Source organism: Coenobita brevimanus, chromosome 23 (assembly GCF_032717465.1).
Source record: "Coenobita brevimanus isolate Jiangsu-jjx chromosome 23, ASM3271746v2, whole genome shotgun sequence".
NCBI lineage: Eukaryota > Metazoa > Arthropoda > Malacostraca > Decapoda > Coenobitidae > Coenobita > Coenobita brevimanus.
In genome coordinates, this window is record NC_136976.1 from 37,339,872 (window position 1) to 37,367,053 (window position 27,182).

At 43.6% G+C, this 27,182-nt stretch overlaps 1 protein-coding gene across 1 annotated transcript in view; it reads left to right on the top strand.

The window, feature by feature from the left end:
- Nucleotides 1-27,182, top strand: part of melt (ventricular zone expressed PH domain-containing protein melted) — a 671,576-nt gene that overhangs the window by 430,908 nt on the left and 213,486 nt on the right. The window contains exon 14 of the mRNA XM_080267230.1: nucleotides 17,819-17,971. Coding sequence (XP_080123356.1) covers nucleotides 17,819-17,971 — 153 coding nt within the window. The remainder of the gene's footprint in view (nucleotides 1-17,818; nucleotides 17,972-27,182) is intronic.

The window sequence follows — 27,182 nt, forward strand, 5'->3', positions numbered from 1 at the left end:
AGCCCTAGCTCCTTCGTACATACTCTTCACAGCACTCAACAATTTCCCCTCCACTCCATATATTCTTAATACTTTCCACCTACCTTGCCTATCTATTCTGTCAAGCTTTCTCCAAGTCCATGAAGGCAGCATACATTTTCTTTCCCTTCTCTAGGTACTTCTCCACTAAACATCTTAAATCAAATATCTGATCTACACACCCTTTTCCCTTCCTAAATCCCCCTTGTTCTTCTCCAACTAGCTCCTCTGTCATATGCCTAACCCTATCAATGAGTATTCTACCATATATTTTACCAGTCACACTAAGAAGGCAAATACCCCTATGGTTACCACATACTTCTCTCTCCCTGTTTCCTTTATATAAAGGAACAATTATACCAGATTTCCAGTCCTCAGGAACCCTTCCCTCTTCCCAAGCTGATCTACACAACTTCCATAACCACTCCACAACAATCTCACCCCCATACCTCAGCATTTCTCCACACACTCCATCAGTTCCTGGTGTCTTTCCCAACTTGATCTTCTTCATTGCTTCCACTACTTCCATCTTACTGATCTCTTCCTCCCTCCTCTCATCTCTTCTTCTCCCAGCCATTCCCCAACCACTTATACTCGCACTGCTTTCACTCTCTACATTCAACAAATCCTCAAAGTGCTCCTTCCATCTCCTCAATTTCTATCTCTTCTCCACCCGCAATCTATTATTCCTATCTTTCACTCCCCTACTATTTCCCCTTTCACACTGCCTTACTTTCTTTACCTCCTTCCAAAACAATTTCTTACTCTCCCTCCATTTCACACTCATATTCCTCCCAAACTCTTCATCCACTTTCTTCTTACTCTCCTTCACCAGTCTCGTCACCTCCCATCTCCTGCTCACATATACCTCTCTCTTCTCTCTGTCATCTTCTCCCCTACCTCTCCTCACTAACCATTCACTATATGCCTTCTTTTGTTCTACAGCTCATTTCACCTCATCATTCCACCACGCTGTCCCTTGCACACCCTTGCATCTCCTCCTCACTCCACAAACCACCTCACACGCTGCGCCTATCTCTTCCGTGAATATCTTACATACGTCTTCCACCCCTTCCATCTGCTCTAGCTCATACCTTCCCAATCTTTCTTCCACTATGCTCTTATACTCTGTCATTTTCTCACTATCTTGCAACTTCTCCACTCTTCTCACAGGAGCTGTTTCCTCCTGTCTTCCCCTTCGTCTCCTCAACCATTTTCTTTGCAGCTTCACCTTGGCCATCACTAAGTGATGGTCCGAGACTCCATTCCCCAACCCTCTCCAAAGTCTTCATCGAACACTTGTCATCTCATCCGCTCATCCACACACACACAGTCTATCATTGCCTTTCGTTCAACAAGTTCACCATCCATCCTTCTCATTACTCTCCATGTATACTGGTGGATCATCTTATGTCGAAAGTAGGTGTTGGCTATTGCCAACCCCTTACCAGCACAGATGTCCACCAATGCTCTACCATTCCCATCGATTTCAGCTGGCACACCCCACTGACCAACCACTCTATTCACTCGTACATTCCCAACTTTGCCATTCCTGTCTCCAATCAAAAGCACTCTCTATCATTGCCTTTCGTTCAACAAGTTCACCATCCATCCTTCTCATTACTCTCCATGTATACCGGTGGATCATCTTATGCCGAAAGTAGGTGTTGGCTATTGCCAACCCCTTACCAGCACAGATGTCCACCAATGCTCTACCATTCCCATCGATTTCAGCTGGCACACCCCACTGACCAACCACTCTATTCACTCGTACATTCCCAACTTTGCCATTCCTGTCTCCAATCAAAAGCACTCTCTCGCTCCTCTCAGATTTGTCCATACATCTTCTACTCTCGCCCAAAACTCATCTTTCGCTCTTGCCACTCAGTCCTCTGTCAGAGCATACACACATACAATCCCCCATGCTTTTATACCTACTTTCATCCTCACCCATACAATCCTTGCACCCATTGTTCCATACTCTCTTATATTCTCCTTCCACTTCTTGTATATCATCAGACATACTCCCTCTCTTGCCCTCTCATTCTCATTGACTCCCGCACATATACCTAAACCATATTCCCATTCTCTCACCCTTTCACCTTCCCATTTAGTTTCAGTCAATCCACATATATCCCACTTTTGCATCCTCAAGCACCTGAACAATCTCTCTCTCTTTCACTTCATCATTCACTCCTCTCACATTCCATGTTCCCACCCTCAGAATGTCCTTTGTCCGTTCCTTAGTCGTCAACGTATGGTCCGTCCTGGTCTGAGACGTTTTATTCGCTTGTTTAGTTAGTTCTTTATACGGGGTGGGGCACTAACCCACTACCAACTCTTTTAGTCGCCTCTTACAATAAGCAGGGATACTGGGGGAGTATTCTTGAAACCCCCCTACCCCCAGGGGATTTCATAATAGGTAACATACTAGGTACAAATTATGTGTTGTGTGGTGTATAGTGATCTGTAAGAGGTGACAAAGACATAAGGAAATTTAGTTTCCCAAATAGAGTAATTGATCAGTGGCATGTGCCATCGAGTGAAATAGTGTGTGCCGAAACTATTCAGAAAATTGAAAGATATAATGTATGTGATAAATATTATTTAAAACACAGGACAGTAGGACCTTGACTCATTCCTGTAAAGCTACAATTAGATAAAAACAAACACACTCTTACACACACACACACACACACACACACACACACACACACACACACACACACACACACACACACACACACACACACACACACACACACACACACACACACACACACACACACACACACACACACCCCGCTTGCTGGCTCAGTGGTAGCATTCTCGCTTGCCATCTGGTAGATGGGAGTTCGCGCCCTGCTCAGGATGCGAAAAGTTTCGCTGACAAAGTGGGTGGTTACTGTCCTCCTTGAGCAAGGGGATGGGTGTGTGCGTGTGTGATGGTCACAGCCTTGCCCTTAGATTGGACTATATGAGCTCTCAGCTCCCTTCCGGGAGGGTAAACGCTGACGATCACGACCATCAAGTGATCCTGACCGACCCGGTGAATTACACACACACACACACACACACACACACATATATATACAGTATATGGGCTTTCAAGGTCATGAGGGGCACTGGTTGGAACTTGGAAGAGTTGGAATAGTCAGCTAAATTAACTCAGAATACTATTTTACAATACTTTACTGATAACTTTTCACTCCACTCTTTTTAACATCAGTAATTATACTGTAATATTGCATATTATGACAAATATTTATTAAGCTAATGTTTGATGGAATATAAGTACTGTAAATATGAACATACTAGCAAGGTTACCCGGCGTTGCTGGGCCAAAAAGGTGAACACTTTAATGCTATTTGTTCTAGTTCAATCTTTCTTTCTCCTCCAGAAAGACCATTTACCTCGTATGATTTTGAGGAGGGATTGTAAGAGGTCCAGGAACTCTCCATTTTAGCTTTTATAGACAAACACACAGTGTTTGTGCACACATGTTTACTATTACCAGTGACCTCAATTGACCTCCTACCAGTGACCTCAAATGACCTTGAAAGGCAACCTCACATAAGGCTATGTCCAAACTGGAGGTCATGTGAGTCTCCACGCCAAAAATTGGGCCGCTGGGTCCAGTCGTTTGAGCATGGATTAAAGGTGACCTCAAATGGCCTCTGACCTGTGACCTCAGATGACCTCAGAGGTCAACCTCACATAGCCTATGTCCGAACTGGAGGTTGTGCGAGTCTCCATGCCAAAAATAGGGTTGGAGGGGTACCCAGCATTGCCTGGGCCAAAAAGGCAAACGCTCCACCAGTGACCTCAGATGACCCAGATCTGAATTTTAACCCCCTAAAACGTTCCTTGGGTCACCTTGATTCAGAATATTAGTGGGTCTGGGGGTCTTTGGCCCTTGGTTTGGGCATGATTGAAGAACAGAGAAACAAACAATGAGGCTCTTACATATACAGTGAAATCTCGAATTTTGATGGTTTAGATATTGACGATTCAAATTTTGATGCATTTCCGAGTGGTCCGCCTATCTCATTTTTCGATGCCAAAGTTGCATTTTTCTATGCTTTCGGGGCCCAAAAACAAGCCGTGCGCGAGGCAATGTTCTATTGCCGGTGGCCATTTTGCGACACTTACCTGTTTCAAGCAGTGTAGACCTGTACAAAGAAAATAAGAGTGAGATAAGGGAAGAAAAATTTTATGACAATCATCCTGCATCAGTGGCTTTCTTCAGATGTCGCAGTAATATAATGGCCTTAAATGATAGAAATAGATTCAATAATGGTGACATAAAATGCTTAGAATGTGATAATGAAATAGAAAATATAGAACATTTTATATTATTCTCTCCTGCCTACAGTGAAATAAGAAACAGGAATGAAATATTTGCCCAGCCACATGAAGAAAATATATTGAGTGACGTACTATTTGGAAAAGGAGATAGAAGAGAACACATAAAGTTGATAATATATATGTATGAGAAGAGAGAAAAACTGAAAAAGGAAAGAGAGAAAAGAGCTCAGTCACAAATAAACACTTAAGACACAATAAAGGATGGCCCGTAGCTAAGGTATTCCCTCTGAATAAGCACCAAACCGATCCGAACCTGCGCTCTACAGCCAAGCGCTGCAGTTTCACCCTGTACCTTCGATGTGTGGACGTGTGTTTTGCTGCAGTTTCGTTGTATCTATTTTTATTGTATTTTAGTTGCAACCTACCTGCCTCAAGATGGCAAACAATAGTGGTTCTTCGGGTAGCAGTAGTAATGGACGAGAGCAGCCTGGCACCTCTAAATCTTCGCAGCCAAAGGAGAAAAGAAAACACAGGAAGGGGCAGAAATACACCAAGTACACCCTCGCTGACAAGGTGAAAATCCGTATTCTGCACTACAGTATGGCAATACAATGCAGAACTACAGTTACTTAACTACATTTATAGTTCATAAAGTTTACTGGGGGTGTGGGCAAAAAAATCATGATTTTATGTAGTGAGGTTCGGAGGCCCCGGACCCAAACTATTGTACAGTAATTTTTCCCATAAGAAGTTCAATTAATATTTCAATTATTTGAATTTCAGTGCAATTTTTCGGTACGCATCGTTTTGTTTTGTTTCGTTTCATTTTTAAAGGCTCCAACATGCTTTCATGTGTCAGCCATGGTCACCTAATGGTGGCTGTCCATGCTGCATGATCTATTGCAGCCTCCCTGTTCGGTCCCCTAACCCTGAGATTTCACTGTATATAGGTATTGTTGTAAAAACAGAAATAAAATTGTGACCTGGTCGGTGAGTAAAACTAGTTTACCTGGGCCCTTCATCCTCATCCTTGCAGAATTTCACATATAACTTTAAAATTTTTCTTTCTTTAAATTATAAGTGGCCTGAGGTGAGATAAGCATCCAGGGCACTGCACCTGTTCTGTGAATTAGTAACCATATAGAAACAACTGTAAGACAATACAGTAGATAATTAAAAAGGCAGCTTGAAATATATTTTGGTATTAATTGTAAATGATAAATGAATGAAATTAATTGTAAAAGGGGGCAAAAACTACTCATCAGAAAACAGTTTAAAACAATATATCATATAACACTCTGATTTAGGCCAGATACCTTTTTTGCATAGCCATATTTCATGTTTTTAACTTTTTCTTCTTCTTATGCATAATCCCAACCCCCCATTCCCCCATCACACCCTCCAAAGGGTCTTGTACCTCAGAGTCCATAATCTTCCAATAGCAAGAAATAGCTTTTTCCCCAACTTTACTCCAGTTGTCACTGTCAGTGACAATGCCAAAAACTGTACATGACTGCTCAGTGTCATGAGACTTTGTATATGCCACATAGTTGTAGAAGCATGGATGTCCGAGTGACATCATAGGAAATAATGGGGGGAGGTGAAATGCTGGGACGGAGGGAGCTTTGTTGCACATTTGCACAGAAAATAACTTTTCCTATACTTCTCTTCTAATACCTGAGATACTGGTACGTGCAGTAATAATGGTCCTACAGGACTATACTAATTATGCTGCTTCAGCCTTGTATTATCTTGGGTAACAGCTCATTACCACTTATATACAGTAATTTAATCTCATCAGTAATACAAACCATGTCTGTCACATTTATCATGTTATCAGTACCATGTATTAGGTTCATGGTATTGCTCTACTCACACACAACCTGCCTCTCATCCAGCCCCCACCTCCTCTACCCATCCCCCCCCCCCCCCCCCCAAATACACACCACATAGGGCGACATCTGTTGGCTGACCAGAGCATTACCCCCAGCTGTTTTGAAACTTCAAACTCAGGTTGTTCAAACCCTCACACTGACTGGGTAGTGGAAGGGACTTTTGTTCACGATAGGACCCTCCAAGGTGAGGAAATTTGAATTTTGTTGTAGTAACATCACATTCATTTTTGAGCTTATGAAAGATGTCCCTGAGCTAAAAGGATTATCAGCCAGTGCACAGTATCAGCGAACTCCTTTAGATATTGTTGTTGTTTTTGCCCCAGGCTTATCTGGATGTGAATTTAATAGGCTGTAGGCTAAAACTACCTTTCTCCCACAACACACTATCCTCCATTTAGGGGATAGGGTGGGAGTGAAGGCACCCCTCTCCAACATCCTCTTCAGACTCTAGGTGTTAATTTTATTTTGCTGTGGTTCGTCCCATGTGATTATAATCAGCAATAGAAAAGATGTCTTTTGAGATGAGAGTTCAGATATTTTCCTAATAAGATTTTTCTTTTTTTTATGCAAGGAAGAAAGAACCAAAGGCCAGGAGCCCACAAACCTTTCCTTCCAAGGAAAAAAACAAAATCAATACAAGAGAGAGCCAAATTCAAGATCTGTTCATTTTGAGATGCCTGGACACACTGCATTTGAAAGACTGGAGGTCTTAGGAAGTAGGGAATACAGACATAGGGAGACAGTTCCAGAGTTGACCTGTTGCATAAATGAGGGACTGGGAGTAATGGTTAACTTTTGCATTAGAGAGTTGGACAGAAAAGGGATGAGAGGTTGTTGCTCGACTGGTGCTATGCCCGTCGTAGAGGTGGAAGGATGCAGGCAGACAGTAGTAGTAGTAGTAGTAGTTGTTCCTTAGGCAGTCTGGCCAAACAGTCCCGAGTCCTTAAGGAAGGCCACGGCCGAGACTGGGCTTTCCCACAGAGCTCTCAAGGAGTGTATGTTTTGTTGGCGTAGGTGATTGTGTGCAATGCAGTCTTCCATGATGTGCTTGATAGTATAGGGTGCTCTGTTATATCATGGACAGGCATCAGCAGTGGAGTAATCCAGCCTCTTCTGCTGTGTGCCAGTGCCGTTTAAAACAGTCTGACAGTTCGCAGCCAGTACCAGTGCCGTTTTAAAATGCTTTAAAATAAAAAATTTCACAGTGACTCTATTTTTCAAGATTCGTGGGTAAAAATTGGCAGGCATGTATGGTAACTGTTCCTGTACCATCCCCCAGGTTGTCAAGGCCATACACTCACTCACTCCCCCCCTCCCCCACGCTCATTCTTCCTCACTTTGCCTGTGTGCCTCACCCAGTGCTGTACATAGTGAAGGCATTTTGTAAATATTTTCACGTAAGTGTAAGTTGTAAATATTATCTTGTGAATGTAAGGACTGTATAGTGAAGTCAAGTTGTAAATACCTTCTTGTAAGTGCCAGGACTGTACATAATGAAGTCAGGATGTACCTGTCTTCAAGTAAGTGTAAGATAATGTATTCAAAGTGAGAAAGACACGCAAATTGTGATAGATGTTGAAGTAATAAGTAATCAGAAAAGTGTACTGAACATTGCTAATACCTTCCCAGCATGAATACTTGGGTATACCTTAAATAGAAAACGGCATTCTCTCACCTACGTCGTGAGCGTGAGAGAACGGCTATACCTGTAGCCTACACGAGTATGCGGGACTCGATAAAACTCATTTCCAAGCTTCCATGATCATTTTAATGGTGAAATTCGTTTTCACATCATAATCTATCATTTTAGCCAAAAGAAAAAAGATCGAAAAATGGCCGGCACAGAGGCGACCCATAGGGCTAAAAATAGCTGGCACGCGACAGGTTAAGAGTGCTGGATGATGCCCACATCTCAGCCTGGCCAGGTGGACCTTGTCCTCACGAGGAAGCTAGGATTCAGAAGGGTGGATATCAGGAGGCCATGCATGCAGCTGTGTGTTGTCTTTACATGACTGAATGAAGCGACAAGTGATTTGAGTATGGATATGTTTCTGGAAGCTGGTGTGAGGAGGGCGAGAGGGGAGAGATGACAGTATTTGTGTATGATATCGTGTGCTGGGTGTTGTTTTGATGTTCCTTGGGTGTGTGTGGATGTGCTGCCATGTAGTGTAGTGGATTGTGTGGGTTTGTGGAGGCTGCAGCGAGAAGTTGGGTGCTTCATGTCTAGATGATCCTTGACTTTGAGGACTTTGGTTTCTTGATGTAGGTGGTCTGTGGGTGACTGGGTGTAGGAGCTGTGCATCCTGTGATTATTTTTAGGGCCTTGTTCTGTATGGTCTGTAGAGTGTTGTAGTGTGTTTTGGTGAGGTTAGGAGCCCAAGCAGGGCTTGCATAATTCATCACTGAATGTATATATTGTTTGTATACTGTAGTGGTGGTTTCTTCATTGTGTCCAAGTGCTGTATGGGTAAATGACCTCAAGGCATTGAGTCTTGGTGTTATTATATCTTAAATGTTTGTGATGTGTTGTTTAAGTGTCATTGATGTATGTTACGCCAAGGATTTTGTGTGTATGTGTGTGTGTGTGTGTGTGTGTGTGTGTGTGTGTGTGTGTGTTAGGGGAGTGTTGTTTATGGTGAGGTGTGGAATGTGACTGTGCTCTGCAGTCAAGTTTGTGAGAACTGAGAAGGGTCACTGTAGATTTGGCTGGGGCTATTTTGAGCCTGTTTATGGTGAATCATTCATGTAGTGTGTTGAGGTAAGGTTGGAGGATGTGTGCAGCTGTGTTTGCATTTTGGTGTGTACTGTACATGTAAGTGTTATATCGTCTGCATAGGAAGCTATGTGTATCCATGGTGTGTGGGGTGTGGGAATGTTGTGCATTTATAGGTGTAGGGGACAAAACAGATCTTTGGGGGATGCCATTTGTGAAGTTTCTGATATTCAAAGACTGACCGACAAATGTTACATGTGCACATCTGCCTGCGAAGTAGTTTGCCAGCCATCTTTTTGTGTTATTGTGCGTGTTTGTGTTGAGCATTTTGTTTGTGAGGTTGTGGCGGGGGGGATGGCATCAAAAGTTTTGCTTATGTCTAGTGTGACTAAGAGTGTTCTGTGTGGTGGCCAAGCTGAGTTCATGCCATCAAAAACTCTCTGTGTAAAGTCCTTAAGAAGAGTGTTTGTGGAGTGTAGTGGCCTAAAATGATGGGGCTAGGGGGGTGTTGTGCTGTCACCTCTGTGATCCAGACTTGCATGGTCAAAAGGGGCAAAAATCAAGTTACTGGTGATGACCACTGTAGGCTGTAACGGTCGGGAACTCAGATTGACGGAGACTCTCTCCCAATAGCGGCCTCTTCGGTTGCGTTTATTACTTTTCAGGTGGCCAAGTTAAGAGTGGTAGCATGCCAAAATGATGGGGTCAGTCTCCAACTTTGCCAACCCAAGCCCAACCTTTGCAGTTTCCCCAAAATGCTTCTAAGGTTACACATTAACAAACTACTAGGTAAGCTCTATACCACCAGTTCTCAAGGGTTATACAGACAATAAAGTTTGAGTGGGAGGAAATGTGTATTAACAAGACCAAAGGAAAGGTAGAAATCTTCCCCAGCTACTTGCTTTACAGATTAAACCTGAATCAGTTGGCACGTTGTTCAAAAAATAAAAATATATGGTCGTAATATCAAATCCACAAAACTTAGCTCCTTTGTCCCAGTCCAATGTGTTTCTTCATAATCGTCCCTCTGAGCACATAGTTCACTGGTCCAGTCCTCTGCCACTCCTGACCTTGACTTCCACACTGGGACCTTGACGCATGCACTGGGACCTTGACTCACTCACTGGGACTTCGACCTCCACACTTGAACCCGTTCACTATTCAGCTCACAGAATACCAGGGTGGTGAGCGGGAAACTTGGGACTCGCTCTTCCAGTGGCTAATGGTGTCACCTTGTGTGACCGTTACACGCTTCCTGAGGAACGAGATCACTGATACCACCCTGAGTCTGTTTCTCTATTTTGTCACTATTATCACTTGTGGAGTATCACTTATTGGTGCTTCAACATACCAGACATCAATAATATCAAAATACTTACAGAATTCCTTGGAGGGGGTGGGGGAGGATGACGTCAATACCAACCACTCGTCACATATCACGGCCGGTGAGCGAATGTAACACCAGTCTACTCGTGGTGGACAGGGGGAGGGGGGGATGACGGCTTACGCAATTTAAAATTTTCATTATTATAGTCTCGTGATAAGACTCAGTGTGATGCCTTTCCCCTTACAGTCGATTACCCAGAAAAAATGACATTCTCTAGTTACAATAATTACTCACCAACACCTCTTTCTTTATACCCTTACATCAAAAAACAATAAAAACCATCGTGCCTTACATCACTTTGCGCACGCGTACTTTATGCTGGATTACATGACCATAGGCACATGTTCCTTCGCACTCGAGTTTTTATATTATAAAGAGACTTAATACTAGTAAATTACAATAGGAAAAAAAAATTACTTAGCAACTAGGTAACTTAATCTATGTTATGATCACGTCCGCATGGAAACAACTATACCCTGGCCACACACTCACTAAACTGAACTTTTGGCCATATAAAATGAAGTAGATACAACTCATTATCACTTCCGGGCACTACAGTGTGAGATGTAACTAGTTATAGTACCAGTCGTTCATTGATTTTGGAGGGGGTGCAGAGGAGTGTGATGGGGCGGTATGAGGAAGGTAATGTGGGGTCTTTGTTGGGTATGGGGATAATAATGATAATGCCATGCTATCAGATGTTGGGTATTATGTTGTATGAGTAACTGTAGTTTGATTGTTGGTGAGAGCTTGTATGCCTTGTGGTCCAAAGTGTTTAAGGTGTATGTTGCTTATGTTGTCTGGTCCACAGGCAGATGAGTGCTGAAGGTTGCTAATGATGTGCTTTGTCTGATTGTACGTGAATGGTGTGAAGTCTGGGTCTATGGGGAACTGTCTCTTATGTCGGATGATATGTTGGTCATCGTGATGGGGGTTTAGATGGCTGACATGTGAAAAGTGAGTGATGAGAGTGTTTGCTTGTTGTTTGAAGGTATGGTGTCTGTTGTCGTGATGGCAGCGTGTGATAGTGTAGTGTTGCTGTTGGAGAGTGTGATGCTGTTTAGTGTTCTGTAGAGTTTGCTGGTGTTTGTTTTGTGGTCAAGTGTTTGGAGATAGTTATTCCAGTTTAATGTTTGCTGTTCTGATATTGTTTATTTGAGTGTTGAGTTCTTGTAATTGTTGTAGGGTGTCTTGTGTACGGGGTGTTGGGGAGTGTCGTAGTGTGTCCCATTGACTGATGAGGTCTTGAATTTCTGGTGTGAAGTTGGGGTTGTCTCTCTTTCTGTTGCCTCTAGGGATGTGTCTTTTGTCTGCATTTTGTATAATTGTATTGAAAGTGTGCACAGTGCTGTTGATGTTTTTGATGGATGTACCGTACTGTTTAATGTTTCAAAGTGTTGTTCTGTTTCAGTTGTGAGGGCCTCCCAGTTGGCTCTCTTATAATTAGTGTATGTGTGTCTGTGGCCAGCTGGGGTGATTCTGGTTTTGGTAGTGATGATGATTAGGAGCTGGTCTGAGCCAAGGGTTTTGACCACTCTCCAGGATGCTGTGGGGGCAAGGTTTGGGGAGCAAAAGGTGATGTTTGGGGATGATGGGAGAAAGAGTGCTTGGTGTGAGATATGGGTATGTTGATGGAGATTATTCAGTATGAAAAGATTATCTGTTTGGGATTGTAGTACCAGCCCTCTGTCTGTGTCAGGGTTGTTGATATGCCAGGCTGACACCTTGGCATTGAAATCACCACCCAGGATGGTGTTGCGTATGTTAATGATGTGGTGTATTTGTGGAGAGTAATTGTGTGGTACTGTGGGGGACGATTGGGGGGAATGTGCAGTATATGTTAGGCGATTGTTATGTGTGATTTGTTGCCAGTGCGTATTTTAATTTATTGTATTTCTGTGTATTTTAATTTATTGTATTTCTGTGTACATGGAATGTAAGAGGAGCGAATGATGAGGTGAAAGAGAGAGAGATTGTCCAGGTGCTTGAGGATGCGAAAGTGGATGTATGTGGAATAACTGAAACAAAATGGAGAGGAGAAAGTGTGAGAGAATGGGAGTATGGATGGGGTATATGTGCAGGAGTAGATGAGAATGAGAGGGCAAAGGAAGGAGTGTGTATAGTTGTGAGTAAAAGATGGAAGAAGAGCATAAGACAGTATGGATCAGTTGGGTCAAGGATTGTGTGGGTAAAGTTGAAAGTTGGAATACAAATGTGGGCGATTGTGTGTGTGTATGCGCCAACGCAAGATCGTGCTAGAAGAGTGAGAGAAGAGTTCTGGACAAATGTGGAAGTGTGCATGGAAAAGTTTGGAATGAATGAGAGAGTGTGTTTGATCGGTGATATGAATGGTAAAGTTGGTAATGTGAAGGTGGATGGAATAGTTGGTGAGTGGGGTGTGCCTGCTGAGATAGATGAGAATGGGAGTGCGTTAGTGGACATCTGTGCTGGGAGGGGGTTGGTAATAGCCAATACCCTCTTCAGGCATAAAATGATCCACAGGTATACATGGCGAGTGATGAGAAGGGTGGGTGGTGAACTGAATGAAAGGAAGGCAATGATTGATTATGTGTGTGTGGATGAAAGGATGCGAAGATGTATATTGGATGCAAGAGTTTATAGGAGGTTGGGGGAGTGGCCTTTCTGACCACTACTTGGTGGTGGCCAGAATTAGGATGCAAGTAAGATGGAGGAATAGAAGAAGGGAAAGACGAGAGGAAGGAGTAGTTGCAAGGAGAGTGGAAAGGTTACAAGAGGATGAGAAAAAGGCAGAGTATAAGAGAGAAGTGGAGGAACGATTGGGCAAATATGAATTGGAGCAGATGGGAGACGTGGAAGGTGTGTGTAAGATATTTACAGAAGAAATATGTGCAGCATGTGATGTGGTGTGTGGAAGGAAGAGAAGACGGAGGGGGGTGCAAGGAACAGCGTGGTGGACTGAAGAGGTGAAACAGGCTGTGGCACAAAAGAAGAAAGCATACAATGAATGGATGAGAAATAGGGGCGTGGAAGAAGTTGAGAGGCAGAAGAGAGAGTTATATGTGGAAAGGAAGAGAGAGGTGAAAAGATTAGGAAGAGAGAGTAAGAAGAGAGTGGATGAGGAATTTGGAAGGAATTTGAGTGTAAAGTGGAGGGACTGTAAGAAAATGTTCTGGAGAGAAGTGAAAAGAGTAAGACAGGGTGGAAGTGAAGTTAGCAGGGGAGTGAAAGATAAACATGGTAGATTACTAGTGGAGAAGGGAGAAAAAGTGAGCAGATGGAGAGAACACTTTAAGGAATTGTTGAACGTAGAGGATGGAAGTAATGCGAGTATAAGTGGCTGGGGAATGGCTGGGAGAAGGAGGGAGGTGAGAAGACAGGTAGAAATCAGTAGGATAGAGGTTGTGGAAGCAATGAAGAAAGTTAAATCGGGAAAGCCCCAGGAATTGATGGAGTGTGTGGTGAGATGCTGAAGCATGGGGGAGAGATAGTAGTAGAATGGATGTGGAAGATGTGCAGATTGGCCTGGGAGGAAGGTAGAGTCCCGGAGGATTGGAAGTCAGGTATAATTATTCCCTTGTACAAAGGAAAAGGGGAAAAAGAAGTGTGTGGTAATCATAGGGGCATTTGTCTTCTTAGTATAATAGGAAAAGTGTATGGTAGGATACTTATAGACAGAGTTAGAGAAAGAACAGAGAAATTAGTTGGAGAAGAACAGGGAGGCTTTAGGAAGGGAAGAGGTTGTGTAGATCAGATATTCATTCTTAGATCTTTAGTGGAAAAGTTTCTAGAGAAGGGAAAGAAGTTGTATGCGGCTTTCATGGATTTGGAGAAAGCATATGACAGGGTGGATAGACAAGGATTGTGGAAAGTGTTAAGAATATATGGAGTAGATGGGAAGTTGTTGAATGCTGTGAAGAGTATGTATGATGGTGCTAAGGCTGCAGTGCGTGTGGATGGTGAACTAAGTGAATTTTTCTCTTTGAAAGTTGGTTTGAAACAGGGATGTGTCACGTCTCCATGGTTGTTCAATCTGTACATGGATGGGGTAATAAAAGAGGTACAAGGTAGGGTAGTGGATGTTGGAGTGGCCCTGGTGAGAGAGGATAGTGTTTGGAAACTCCCTGTACTGTTGTTTGCAGATGATACTGTGTTGTTGAGTGAAGATGAAGGGGAGCTGCAAGGCTTGGTGGATGAGTTTGAGAGAGTGTGTAAGAAACGGAACCTAAAGGTGAATGTAGGGAAGAGTAAAGTGATGGTCTTTGAGAGAGGTGAAGTCAGTGAATGTATAGCGAGGTTGGATGGTGAGGAATTGGAAAATGTGAGTACGTTTAAGTATTTGGGTAGTGTGATGAGTAAGGATGGAGGTTTGGAGGGTGAAGTGCTTGAAAGGGTACAGCAGGGAAGAAAGGTTGCTGGTTCCTTGAAAGCAGTGATAAGAAACAGGGAAGTGAGCATGGAAGTGAAAAAGTTACTACATGACAGTACTGTGATACCAACTCTAACGTACGGAAGTGAAGCTTGGACGTTGTTGGAAGGACACAAGTCAAGAGTGAGAGCAGTGGAAATGAGTTATTTAAGAGGAGCTTGTGGAGTCACGTGGAGAGACAGGCTGACGAATGAGGATATAAAGGAGCATTGTGGTGTTGATGTGGATGTGATAGGAAGCGTTGTGAGGAACACACTGAGGTGGTTTGGCCATGTGGAGAGGATGGAGGGTGAAAGACTGACGAAGAGAGTGTATGTGAGTGAGGTGGAGGGTGGAAGAGGGAGGGGGAGACCGAGGATGAGATGGAGGGATGGGGTGGAGAGGTATATGAGAGAGGGGGGTGTGAGTTGGGAGCAGGGTAGTGAAATGGCGGGGGACAGGGCGACTTGGAGGCGATTTGTTTGTGGCCACCCCAAACGGGATTGAGGCGTCTGGCAATAGATAGATAGATAGATATTTCTGTTGTGATGTCATGTGGGGTGAGAAGTGACTTTGTGTGTGCATGGGTATCTGAAAAGTTGATGGATTTGTGTACCAGGGTGATGAGTCCACTGCCACCGCCGCCGGGCTGGTCTTGTCTGATGATGGTGAAATTATGAAATGAAGGTGTTTTTTGTGTTCTGTGTAGTTTTGTTTCTTGTAAGATGGCAGTGTGTGTGTTTTGTTTGATTAATTGTGTGAGTTCTTGGTTTTTGGTGTTTATGCCATCTGTGTTTAATTGAAGGATGTTTATGTTGTGTGTGCGATGTGTGTTGGGTGCTGCAGCACGGGGGGGTGGTGGTGCTGTGGGTGGAGGGGAAGGGGTAGGAGAAGATTGTGGTGGAGGTAAATGTTGGGGTGGATTAGGTTGGGGTGGAATGGGAGGGGTTGGGGGATTGGATGGTGTGGGAAGGATCTGTGGGTTAGGCTGAGGAGGTGTGGAGGAAGTAGGACTAGGGTTGGTGGGGGGGGGGGGGTTAGTAGTTGGGGGTAAGGAGCATAAGAAGCAGGTCCAGGTGTTTGTGTAATGTTTTCTGGATGCAAGTGTTGTGCAGGTGTAATGGGTCCAGTTCTTGCACTAATTGCACTGAACTGAACCCATTGTCTGTCGACTCAAAGTGATAGATTTTGAGCATGTTGGATGTATGTACTTGTTGGTGGGTCCTGGATTATTGTCAATGTCCCTGGCTAGAAGAAGTCGTCGAGAAATGACCATCGGGGAGTCATTTCTCGGTGTAGAAAAAACGGTGTTGTTTGTGTTTTGTGTTGAGAGATGTAGTACTTGCCCAGGTGACCGGAGTCACTCCCAGGTTCTTGGGCCCCATGAGAGGCTGGGGGGATTTGCCGTGGTTTGGCCTCCTGCTGTCCTCCTCCTCTGCTTCAACAGCCTCTGGGGGATAGACCCATGGCAAAGATGCCACTGCTTAGCAAGCAGACGGTTCAGAGGAGCAGTAATCATTGAAGAAGCGATAAAGATTCGACAGTGCAACGAAGAGACAGAGGTTGAAGGGAGCCAGTAAGAGGAGGAGAGTTGATGAGATGAAAAGCCTTTGACTCCACCCTAGTGAGAAGAGCTGTATGTGGGGAGCCTCCCCACACAACAGTTGTACTCTACATGGGCAAATAAAACCCGTGTATAAAGTCAATAACTGTGCAGGGGTAAAGAAGGTACAGAGTCAGCTAAGCACACCTGATCTCTTGGAAGCAGTTTTTACAAGAGATGTAATATGATCTTTCCAAGATAAGTTCCGAGTGAATGAAACCTCAAGCATGTTCAAGGATGATGCAAGATTGAGCTGGATATTATTAAACATTACTGGGTACTCCTGTGCTAGATTTTTTCTGGTTGGTAGGTGTAAAAACTGAGTCTTTGATGAATTAAAAACAACAAGAATATTTTTACCCCAGTCAGAGATACCAGCCAAGTCAGACATTAGGTGTGCCATAGCCTCATCCCTTGTTTGTTGATGTAACTAAAGGAAGGTCAGCAAAACTGTGCAACTCTACTGTACAGCAGGAGACTTTATGAAACCTAGAGGTTCACATTGTCATCACTCTTTCATCATCCACTCTTTTATTTCCCCATCTGGTGTGTAGGGACCCAGGGCTAACTACTCATTCTTGGCATTTAAGATGAAGGTGACCAGCCTCACTTGTGAACAACAAACCCTAACCATCCTTTGGATGTACACTCAAATGGACCATATCTGATAAGTGTGCCATAACCCATGAGACCACTGGGCATGTATTGGTTATATATGGTTGTTACCCAGCATAATAAATGATTTACTGGGTTGCAGTAAGCTGTTTTGCTTGCCACACTGTAGAGTCTCCTGAAGGCAGCACTAAATTGTGTGAGTGGATGATGGGCATTCACATCTACAACCTGTGGCTTAACCCAAAACTAAATACTATACTGCAGTTAGCTTTAAGACAATCTCTGTAAAAATACTATTGTTAGCTCCAAAAGTTTTGTGTAACGGTTGCTAGGCAACATGTTTGATTAGAACTCATTCCTCCATCATCTTGGAGAAAGGCTGCATTTTGGTTATTCCCAGGAGGTGTTGAGGACTACCACAAGTATGACATCTGACACAGTTGGTTTGATGATTTCCAAAATTAAAAATTCAGATTATGATATCCAGGGAGGGATATAGTCATCTTACAAAACAAAGTCAGGTTGTGTGAGCATATATAAAACTGTTTGTCATTAAAAAACATGTTTACTGCAACTATTACAGAAGATGTTACTGCCAGTCAGCGTATAGCACCTTCATGTGATCAGAACAACGTAGACATCTCGGCATCTGTCATCAGTGGTCTTCCACTGTTTTACACAAGAATATGCATAGATACTTTTTTTCTTTCTTTCTTTCTTTGCTGCTATACACACTCAATGTAACTTCTAATGGAAGGACGATTTAAAGGATAGTAATGACAGCCATTATGTAATATTTAACATTTGCACCATTTTATATGATAGAAGCTTGCTGCCATGAAAGAACAGTGTTGCATATGAAATAACAATATTAAATAATGTATTTTTTCAGCTCCTGCCTCCCTGCCTGTGACTGCATCAGCTGTAAGTGGTGTCCTGAACCCTCGCATCTCCCAGAGTCCTCTCTCTCTTCCTCTTAGTGCTGCCATGCCTGCTACATCAGTTACCACCACCACCACAACAACAACTCTCCTCTCCCCTTCAGGTACGGTAACTTAATAGCTTTGTCTCCCTATCATCACTTGTTGTGGTAGGTGGTGGTGACCATCATCCACTCATTTGAGATAGTGCTGCATGCTTCTTCCTTCACTCTTATCATTCTGTTTCTTTGTCTTCCCCATCTCTTCCTACTTATCCCTCCCCCTCCTGTCACTTTTTATTATTCTTCTTTTCACTTCAGGTGGCTCGACACTGAGCGACAAACCTGATGGTTTCCTGTTATCCATGAAACCATTTACAATATTGCATGGTATCCATGTAACCAAAAAATGGGGTGACGTGGAACCCATTATGGTGCTGGAGATGCAGATGTGACATCCATCCAAGAACCAGATGTGCATACATTTCTCTTTGCCTTGCTGCGGTGAGGTATTGTCACTCACAAAGGAACATTGGTTCACTACACAGGATGGCCCTACAGGGACAGTTGCTTTCCTTCAGTTGATAGGTCTACTCATCCAGACAGACTGGGGTTGATCAACAACAACAACAACCCTTATTTCTGGAGACACATAATTAGGTAGAAGAGTCAAATCTTGCAACCACCACACAGCCATTTTTGAGGTATATAAGGAGGAACCATCACAAGCATGAAATGCTTATGGGGTGGGTGCTCATAGTTATGAAAAGTATCATCATCATATTGCTGTGAGACTGATCAGGCATAAATGTGAAAAGTTAAAGAGTAAAGACAGTGGAAGTGGGACTGCTCATGAATGTTTATGTAGAGTATAGAGTGGATAGGAAGAGATACTATGATTTGCAAAATATGTAGATTAATAAATGTCATGGTTACACAGAGAGACGAAGTAGAAAGGGTGGCAAACAGTTATAGATCAGTGGGAGAAGGTGTGGCAAGCCAAGAAGGCTGACAGACATGGTAAAAACTAATTGTTAGAAAGCAAAATTTGGAAGTTAAGGAGGCAAGGGAATTCTATCTAGCATACAACTATTAATAAATGAGCCCACAGAGGATGCAGTGGTACCAGAGGTAGACTGCATAGTGTGAGAAAGTGTCATTATGCATTGTATAAAGGTATTTGGGATGTGAAAGATAGAGTGGAAAGTGGTGATTGAGTAGACGACCATGTGGAGTACTTTGAGTTTTTGTCACGTGGGGCATTTTCTAGTTTGAGAGGAGCAGCAGCTTCATCACAATAATGAGAATTGGATGGAAAGAATATACAGTCAACCCCTGCTGTTCTCAGGTTCGCCATTTGCAGGTTTGCATATTCACGGATTTTTCTGGGAAGTTATTTAAGAAATTCACAGGTAGGTTTTTCCTGCTTTTCCCATAGCATCAGCTGTTCCTAGTGGTTCATAAGTGATTTTTTGGATGTTTTCTGTGAAAAATACTATCCTATACTGTTAAACTGTGCAGTTACCCTGTATAACTAGGTGATGGTCAGCACAGGGCTTCAGCACTCTACAGTACCTGGTATTTCACAACACAAATCTCCCCTTCGTTTCTCACAATGAGAGCTTACTTGTGATAGGCTCCTACGGCAGCGTTCCTTATTCTCTGCCTACTTGTCTTCTTTCTCGCTATCCTATTGGCTGTTCGAAGAGGGGACCCAGTCATATGCCACTATGGTCATTCCCTCTCAGTTCATCTCATGGATTGTGCACATGTGTGTGTTCTGCATATTATTATGGCTTTGTTTATCATCTCCATTCTTTATCCCAGTGAAAAATGGGTCCTAAGTGTGCTGCAGTACAGAACATTCATCATTTATTGTCAGTCATGTACTGCATGGCAAACTCTCATCATCATCATTGCATGGATGAGTACAGTACACGTTTCCCAGAAAGGCTTGTGTATCATCCTGTACTGTTTTTTTAGGAAGTGTTAATGTACTGTAAAATTCATTTACAGATCTCATAGTGGGTCTGTAGGTAATGGGAATAGTTAATACAGTAAAACCAGTGATTTTTGCAGCAGGTATGGAATATTCGCAGATGTCATCCATTCACGGTGGGCTCTGATACATATCCCCTGAGAATAGCGGGGTCGACTGTACAGGTAATTTGTGAATTAAAGGATTTGGGCAAAGATATCATAGAGAGGTTGATTTCTTTGGAGAAGAGACTAGCTGAGAGGGATGAAATAGAGGAGGGAAAGATGCAGGCTGATAAAGAATTGGTAGAATATAAGGCAAAGGCAGAAAGTCAGAGTAAGAAATTAAAGGAAGAGAATGAATCATTAAAGAGAAGTGTAAGGGAAAATCAAATGAAAACAGAGGGGGTGGAAATAGAAATAAGATACGGAATGCATGGCAGGTGGATGAATTGAATTAACAAAAAATGTATTAAATGAAATAACGGAGGAACAAAAGAGGACTAAGGAGAGAGTAGAGAGAGAAGAAAATGAAGAAAAAGTGAATTTTGAAGGAGGAGTCTTAGATCTCATAAGAAAGAGGGAGAACATAGTGAGAGGGACAGTAAATCTGAAAAAAAATGTGTGATAGTGCTTAGAGAAAAAGATGAAATCAGAAATAAAGTTGAGAGAAAAGATCCAGAGGAAAAGAAAGCCAGTAAATTGATTAAGGAGTTAAATACAGAAAGTAATGGATGGGAAGAAGAGATTGAGGAAGTGTGGAAACTGGATCAGTATCAGAAGGGTGGGGAAGGGCAGTCAAAATTCAGTTCAAGTCAGTAAGGGTGGCAGAGGAAGTGATGAACTCTACATGGAGATTAAAGGAGAATGAGAGATACAAGAGGAGAGTAGTGACGGGGGACGTGAATTGGGATGAAAGAGTGAAATTTAGAAATTTAACATCAGATGCAAAGGAAAGAAAAGCAGTGAGAGAATAGGTGAAGAAGCAAAAATGTTTTTGTTTTTGGAGAGTACTGAATATGAAAATGATGAAATGGTGTATAAAAGAGAAGCCAGGAAGAAAGTAAATACTGTAATAATTACAGAAGTACTGTAATAGACAGTAACAGTATAATGAGATTATGTGTATTAATATAGATGGACGAATTAATATAGGTGGACTAATTCGACTCACAAAGATGTGCTTTGTGTTCTTTGAGTTTGTACTGGTCAAAACATGAAGACGCGACTTGCGTTCTGAAGCAGAAAAATATTTGGCTGATTTGCATCAAATTTTATTGAGTCATGGCAGGCCAGTCAAGCGTCCAAAGTAAGCACTTAGCAACCCCAGCGGCCCTGGCATGGGGGAGAACAAATTGGCATTCCACAGTGTCTCACCACCAGCCAGGCAGAAGGGTAGTGCTCCATCCCTCATCCCTTTAAACTTCCTCCATTTTCCCTGTCCTGCCCAAGGCAGAAGACACGATTGAAATATCGTTATTGTATAGTGTTTGTGAATATAATGTGAAGTGATTGTGTCTGTGGAACATACTATATATTGTTCGTAAAGCATTGGGGCCCGTTATCAGCTGTTAGGCCTTGGCAGGAGTCGTGTTTGCTATAGGGGGATTTACTGCTTTGCATCACCCTGCCCCAGATGATGAGAGTATTTTACCAGTATGGTGAAGCAAGTGTTTATATTGTGTAATAGATATAGTGCATGGAATCATTATGATAGCGATATATAGCATATGGTTTAGTGTGAAATATACGTTTGTAGAGAAATATGTAGTGTGCATTGCCTGAGTTAGAGCTAACATAGTGCAAGGATGGGAGGCATCAGTACACCACACAGCCACATACCTTGAATGAATTGTATTGCACCGTTCTCAGACAGTGATGGATTACATGTGGTTTTGTGTGAAATATATGTATATAGTGCAGTGAGTGTTCGTTGAGAAATATATTGTGTGCATTGCTTGAGTTAGTGCTAACATAGCGGAAGGATGAGAGGCATCAATACGTCACACAGCCACATACCGGTATACCTCGATATACGATACGCCTTGATGCTATACCCTGGCTTAGCAATGGGGTACAAATACCACATACCCTGCTAGACGATGGCCGCGCCCTGACGTTGTGTCCACAGGTGATAGACCGAAATTTTAAATCACATGTGTTCCCGTGGCCAGCTGAGCATGCCCGTCTCCCAGGATGCGCAGAAATGCTTAAGCAGCCCCCACAGCCATCGCTTACCCCGGGCTCACCCATATCGTTCTTCTTGCACCGGCCACCTCAGAGTGAAAAACTTTATTACACTCGCCCACCATGCATTGTGTTGCATCACCAGTGTTACACAGGCCGCTATTGTAGTGCATCGTAACTGAATATGAACATTGCTGTGAGTAGAGCAGTGATAGTAATTGTGTGTGGGGTACGATTTTTTATGGTTTTTGGCCTAAATAAGTGTGATCATGTCTGGTAAGGGTGCTGCACATGGTGGGGCTAGTGGTGGTGCTTGTGGAGACCCTAGTCGGGGTGGTAAGTGGCCTGCTGGTGTTGGTGCTGGTGATGTTCCTGCAAAGTGTGTTCGTAAAACTGTGTCTCTGGAAGTGAAGCTAGATATTCTTAAGCACCACGAAAAAGGTGAGGGTGCCTGTGCTATCACCTTGGCTCTCCACGTGGTCCAGTTGACTGTCTCCACCATCATCAAGAAGGGGGAAGCCATTAAGTCTGCCGCTAGGGAGATTGCAACCTTATCTGCCTCCCGTATCACCCACCAGAGAGAGGCTGCGATGGAGGAGGTGGAGCAGATGCTCTGCACGTGGGTGGAGGATCAGAACAGGAGGAAGGCATCCATGAGTCAGGCAATTATTTGCACCAAGGCTCTCTCACTGTGAGATGAAATTAATGTGAGGCGGGATCTTGGTGTTAACGAGACATTTAAGGTTAGCCATGGGTGGTTTGACTGCTTCAAGAGGCGTGCTAATATGCACCACGTGAAGATGTACAGTGAGGCTGCGAGTGCGGATTTGGTGGCGGCGGCAGAGTTTCTTGACGAGTTGAAACACATGATCACGGAGGGTGGCTACAGTGCGAAGCAGGTCTTGAATTTTGACGAGACAGGGCTCTTTTGGAAGAGAGTGTCCTCAAAGACATTCCATGCAACAGAGGAAACGTCTGCGCCAGGGTTCAAGGCCTCAAAGCACCGGCTTACACTCCTGCTGGGGGGCAACGCCAAGGGCGACCTCAAGTTGAAGACGCTCTTGTCAACCACTCTGAGAACCCCAGGGCTCTGGTGGGATATGTGAAGGAAAATCTGGGGGTGATTTGGAAGTCTTAACAAGAAGGCCTGGCTGACCTTCGACATCTGTTTGTCACATTTCCACTAGTACAGTACCTCTCTCATTTCTTCAAGAGGTATGCCTCCAGCGAGAATTTGGTGAACAGATTTCTCTTGGTGGTAGACAATGCTCCTAACCACCCTCCTGTGATGAAGGAGTGGGCAAGCTACATTGAAGTGGTGTTCCTGCCCCCCCCCCCCAACACCACGTCGTTGTTGCAACCCTTGGACCAAGGGGTGATCACTACATTTAAGGCGTACTGTATTACCTCTGCCGCACTATGCAGCGGTTGGTGAGTGCCTGTGACGGCTACTACGATAAGACGACAATATACACCACGCCTTAGAGAACATCACTGCTGTGCGGCAGGTGCCCAGCCCACCATGAACGGTTTGTGGCAGAAGCTGTGGGCAAAGTGTGTGCACTTCTTCATTGGCTTCCCTGAGGGCGTGCAAGCTCTGCTGGTGCAACATATGCGGCAGGAAATTGTTGAACTGTCGCATGAGGCAGGCTTCAAGGAGGTCAACGAGGAGGACGTGGAGGAGATCCTGGAAAACCACAGGGAGGAGCTCAGCAATGAGGAGTTCCTCAATATGGAGATTCATCAGGCACACCAGGAGCCACAGATGGAGGAGGTCATCCCTGAAGTGCGATCCCTCAATATGACAATTCTGAGGGAGGTGGTGACCGAGCTGGACAAGATCATTGCACTGATGTGCACACATGACCCTCTTCCAGGACGAAGCAGGGACTCAGCTAATCGGCCAGAGGAGGGGATGAAGATGTAAAGGATGATGCTGGAGGAAAAGAAGAGGGTGGCCAGGCAGACTGCAATCACTGCCTTTTTCAAACAGGCTCCCACCACGGCAGCAACCCACAGAGCTTCTCCCCAGCTCTTGACGAGCAGAGCATCTCACCAGCCTTCAACGGGCAGAGCATCTCCCCAGCCATCAACCAACATAGAAACACCTAGGGCCTCCTCCCACCGAGGACGTACTCGGCCCCTAGTGCTGGACAGCTGATCCCCATCTCCTGTGTCACCTGTGTCTCCACTGCAGCACTCTGCCACTCCATTGCTGCCTTCCTCACCCCAGCCTCCATCTCCCTCACCACTTTGGCCACTGCCTCTGTCTCCCTCGCCACAACATGAGCCACCACATCTGACTCCATCGCTACCTCATCAGTCATCGCAGCGGCCTCCATTTCCACCTCGTTGGTCATCGCAGCTGTCTCCCTCACCACCTCCTCTGTCATCGCATTGCATTCCATCGCCACCCCCAGAGCCATCACATCGCACCCCATTGCCACTGCGTAAACCATCAGATCGCACCACATCACCACCGCCTGACCCATCGCATTGCACCCCATTGCCACCCTGAGCCAATGCATCAGTCTCCCGCTATGATCACCCCACCTCGACAGGCTTCCCCCCCCCCATCTGACCCTCCCCCAGAGATGGGGTTTGAGGGCTTTGAGGAGGATAAGTGAGTGCCAGAGAGCACCACATGTCCCCAAGTCTCAGAGGGGATAACAAGGATGATGACCAGGATTGGACATGGACTTACAAGAAGTAAGTGATGAGAGGTGTTTGATATTTTCTAACCTATTTTGTATGAATTTCAAATTGTATTTGTTGGTTTTAGTAGTTATTTACAGGTAGTTAAGCTTAGGTTAGCTTCCTTGACAGCTAATAGGCCATGGAAATTGGCTTTAAACTTGTTTTTTGGCCTAATTTAGGTGGGTTTTGGACTTGGTTGGGGGGGAAACCCAAGGCTGAAAAATGCATCCCATTATTGTACATGTTAAAACTACCCCAGTATATGATACATCGCCTAATGATGGACTTTTACCTAACCAATTACATCGTTTAACCGGGGTATACCTGTACCTTGAATGAAATGTTTAACACTGTTCTCAGACAGTGATAGATTACGTATGGTTTTCTGTGAAATATACGTATATAGTGCAGTGAGTGTTCGTAGAGACATACAGTAATCCCTCCACTATCTGATGTAATAGAGCCAAGGGCACATCCAGAAAGTGGTCCTGTCCGGATAGTGGGCACCAGCCTCCTGGACTGGTACTTATAGACCCTAACCCAGCCTAACTTTGAAAGCCACCTAAATAACTCTCTACCGGACATACATAGCACCTATTTAAACCTATTTAAGACCCTATTCACACCCAGTAATGGACATAAAGCATGAAATAAATGAAAAGGAACCAAAGAATGAGGAATTAGAAGTGACTGTACCTCAGCCAGGGTACTTACATCACGTTTGTGGCTACCTTTCTAAGGTTTTGGCAGTGGTGAAAATGCTCTTGAAACACGTACAGTAATCCAGTGTTGTGCTGCACTTAATTCTTTGCACTGTGAGTTATAATTGTTTAACACTGCGTATTGTTCTTAACTGCACCACTGCAGTTCTAACTGCCAGATAAACTGTCAATTTGCACTCCACAGTTGATCCTTTGCACTCTAAGTTCAATTTTCTTAACACTGCACAACACTGTAAATTCCCATGTGGTGTAGAGGCGAGGTATTGCAGTATATTCACTGTTTATTCACAAAAAACGAGCACATGTGGCTTCCAGTGCGATAAGCGTCTATTCACAATCGAAGTTAGGGAGTAACTGTTGATGTTGGAGAAACAGAGTTGCCAGATCGCAATGGCCACATTACCAATCTCCTCAACTTTCATTACCAAATTTAACTTTTCATTACCAAATTTGTAAAGCTAGCATTTACTCTTCACTAATTATATATACAGTACAAGTGGAAATACATGTAATCACTCTCCTTATAATTAACATCATGTTAATTATTTTCACGCTATGTAGGGTAGCAGATTAATCAGAGAGAGCAAACAATCCACCATCTCCATCCTGTGTATCCTCATACATGTGAAAAATCCGTTTGGTAATGCATTATTCTGATTCATTACCAAATGAATTTTTCATTACCAAATTGGCCAACATTTGGTAATGAAAAATAACAAACGGCAACCCTGACAGGGAAAGGGGGAGGAGGGAGGAAGGAAAGGGTGAAGGGGCTATGGTGTAAGCAGCTGTTTGGCGCCGCACGGCAATATCAAATAATGGGTGGGAAAAAATTCGGATTTTGGGGGGATTTTTTTCTTTTTTTGGCCATTTTTCGGTTCTGATGGTCCAGGCCCACAATGTCCGGTAAATGGGGATGTCCAGAAAGTGGGCGTCCGGAAAGTAGAGGGATTACTGTATATGGAATCATTTACATAGTGCTAGTCTCGATAAATGTGTTGCATGACAGTGAATGAAATGTAGTTTTTCACGATCTATGCAGAAACTATGAAGCAAATGACAAATCTGAAAACACCATGAGAAAGCCCATGAAATTCTACATAAGCTGATTAAATAAAAACATAACATCTGCAAGAAAACTTCTTTGCTAGAGAGCGACGAACGAAAAATCACTTCCCTCTAGGTAAGTACTTTTAGTTTTTGTCTATTTTCTCGAATTCTAAAAATCATATCATAAAGCTGCTAACACCATTAGAAAGCTGATGAAATTCTCTTTCTAAACATTTAATAACAATTATAAGGTATGAGGGAAAACATTCAAGCTATGATGTTGGGAAGTGAGTTTGACATTCCAGAATGTTTATTCACACCAGCCTGATGTATTTCTATTCGTACTTTTCTGTATTCCTTTTTTGCTTATCAGCTAGAACAAACACCAGCAAATAAGATGATTTAGCTTTTATGACAATATTTGTATATGTTTGGTTGGCGAAAATAAGGCAAGAATACTCGTTTTAATAGGCACGCTGGGGTCTGGCGGAGAGGGGGGGTGGAATAAAATCATGATCCAGCAAACTAACCTAAACTTACCATGTTCGAAAGGGTTAAAGTGAAGTTAGAGTTAGATGATTAGATTGACAGAGAAAAACCAGAAGCAATTCGTTTAAGTGAAACAAGGATAAAAAAGGGCATGAAAGTAGAGGTAATGGGCTGGAGCAGATGTGATATATAGAGATGAGAAGGAAGAGCTGAGG